We start from the raw sequence: 1,894 nt of genomic DNA, 5'->3' as shown, positions 1-1,894 counted from the left end.
CTGTAGTCCTAGCTACTTGGGAGGCTGAGGCAGGAGAATTGCTTGAACCCAGGAGGTGGAGGCTGCAGTGAGCCGAGATCGAGCCACTGCACTCCAGCTTGGCGACAGAGCGAGACTCCATCTCAAAAAAGAAGAAGAAGAAGAAAAAAAGATTGATTAGCAGGATAAATACAGGACATTGGTTCTCATGGAGTCTTGTAATTCATTTTGATCTCTTTAAGAATGGTTTATCCTTTTCCTGGTACAATTGTTATCTTAGTGGTACGAGCTATGCATGAAATAGGTGCATTGTGTTTATTAGAGTTAACCTGCTTGGACCCATTGGTCAGTGGGCCTTTGTGTACAAGCAGTAATGGAAGGATCTTGTTGTTGTGTGTTTTTTTTTCCCCTTCTCTCAGCTCACATCTAGCGTGTGAGGTATGATTACTCAGTTATTACACTGCTTTCCACTGGAGTGTTTTTTTCTGTTTTAATCCTTTTAGCCAAGAAAACCATGTGGGAAAGACTGACAGCCCCTGAAGATGTATTTAGCAAATTACAGCGAGAAAACATAGCCATTATTGAAAGTTATGGCGCCGCCCTCATGGAAGTGGTCTGTCGAGATGCTTGTGATGGTCATGAGATTGGAAGGGTAAAGCGACTCTTATTTAGTATTGTAATTGAATAAGTATTTTGACTTACTAAAGTATAAACTTATTCACGACTCGTTGTGGTGCCTCATGCCTGTAATCTCAGTGCTTTTGAAGGCCGAGGTGGGCAGATAGCTTGAGTCTAGGAGTTTGAGACTAGCCTGGGCAACGTGGTGAAACCCCATCTCTACAAAAAATACAAAAAATTAACCAGCCATGGTGGCATGCACCTGCAGTCCCAGTTACTTGGGAGGCTGAGGTGGAAGAATTGCATGAGCCCAGGAGGCAGAGGTTGCTTGCAGTGAGCTGTGATCAAGCCACTGTACTCCAGCCTGGCCTACAAAGTGAGATCCTGCTGCAAAAAATAAAATAAAATAAATTGATTCAACTTCTAATAATATATGTTGCATATTAAGAATTATTTTTTATAATATAGTGTATTTTCTTATTTGCTATAATTTGGGACTTCTATTTTATTTATTCGTATGTTGTGTTTTATTTTATTAGTATCTTAATTCAGAATTGCCTTTCAGAATTACCTTCTTGCTAATTTTGAGGTTGACTGGTAGAAACAACAGAAATGCTGCTTAGTAAAGATCTTTGGTTAAGAGAATACTGAATAAATTGCCTTGTACCAAATATATCTTTGTCTGCCTAATTGCTTTGTGGAGCATTTATATTTCTTATGCAGTATTGTGGCACATTGGTAATGATGCAGTGAGAAGATAACTTCTTAATGGAAAATTATGTAGCAACGTTATGTAGCAATTAAATCATGTTTTTGAAGACCATAGGAAATAGGATTTTTAAAAATAAACTGTCATAAGCTTTTAGTTATTTTTTTTTGTTTTTTGAGACGGAGTCTCACTCTGTTGCCCAGGCTGGAGTACACTGGCGCAATCTTGGTTCACTGCAAGCTCCACCTGCCGGGTTCACACCATTCTCCTGTCTCAGCCTCCCAAGTAGCTGGGACTATAGGCGCCTGCCACTATGCCTGGCTAGTTTTTTGTGTTTAGTAGAGACAGGGTTTCACCGTGTTAGCCAGGATGGTCTTGATCTTCTGACCTCGTGATCTGCGCGCCTCAGCCTCCCGGAGTGCTGGGATTACAGGCGTGAGCCATCACTCCCGGCCACCTTTTAATTATGTTTTAAAAATTTAAAAATATTTGTATGCATAGAAAAAATGCTGGTAGGAAACAGACCAAAATGGATGAACTGCATTTACCAGATTGTGTAGTTATTACTTTTCTTTTTCTTTTTCTTTT

At 40.0% G+C, this 1,894-nt stretch overlaps 1 protein-coding gene across 1 annotated transcript in view; it reads left to right on the top strand.

Moving 5' to 3' along the window:
- The window catches only part of NUP205 (nucleoporin 205kDa), a 92,807-nt gene that overhangs the window by 65,472 nt on the left and 25,441 nt on the right, over positions 1-1,894 (top strand). The window contains exon 31 of the mRNA XM_012000119.1: positions 483-631. Within this exon, the coding sequence (XP_011855509.1) occupies positions 483-631 (149 nt within the window). The remainder of the gene's footprint in view (positions 1-482; positions 632-1,894) is intronic.

Source organism: Mandrillus leucophaeus, unplaced genomic scaffold, assembly GCF_000951045.1.
Source record: "Mandrillus leucophaeus isolate KB7577 unplaced genomic scaffold, Mleu.le_1.0 Scaffold619, whole genome shotgun sequence".
NCBI classification, from domain to species: domain Eukaryota; kingdom Metazoa; phylum Chordata; class Mammalia; order Primates; family Cercopithecidae; genus Mandrillus; species Mandrillus leucophaeus.
This window is presented reverse-complemented; position numbering and strand designations above follow the sequence as displayed.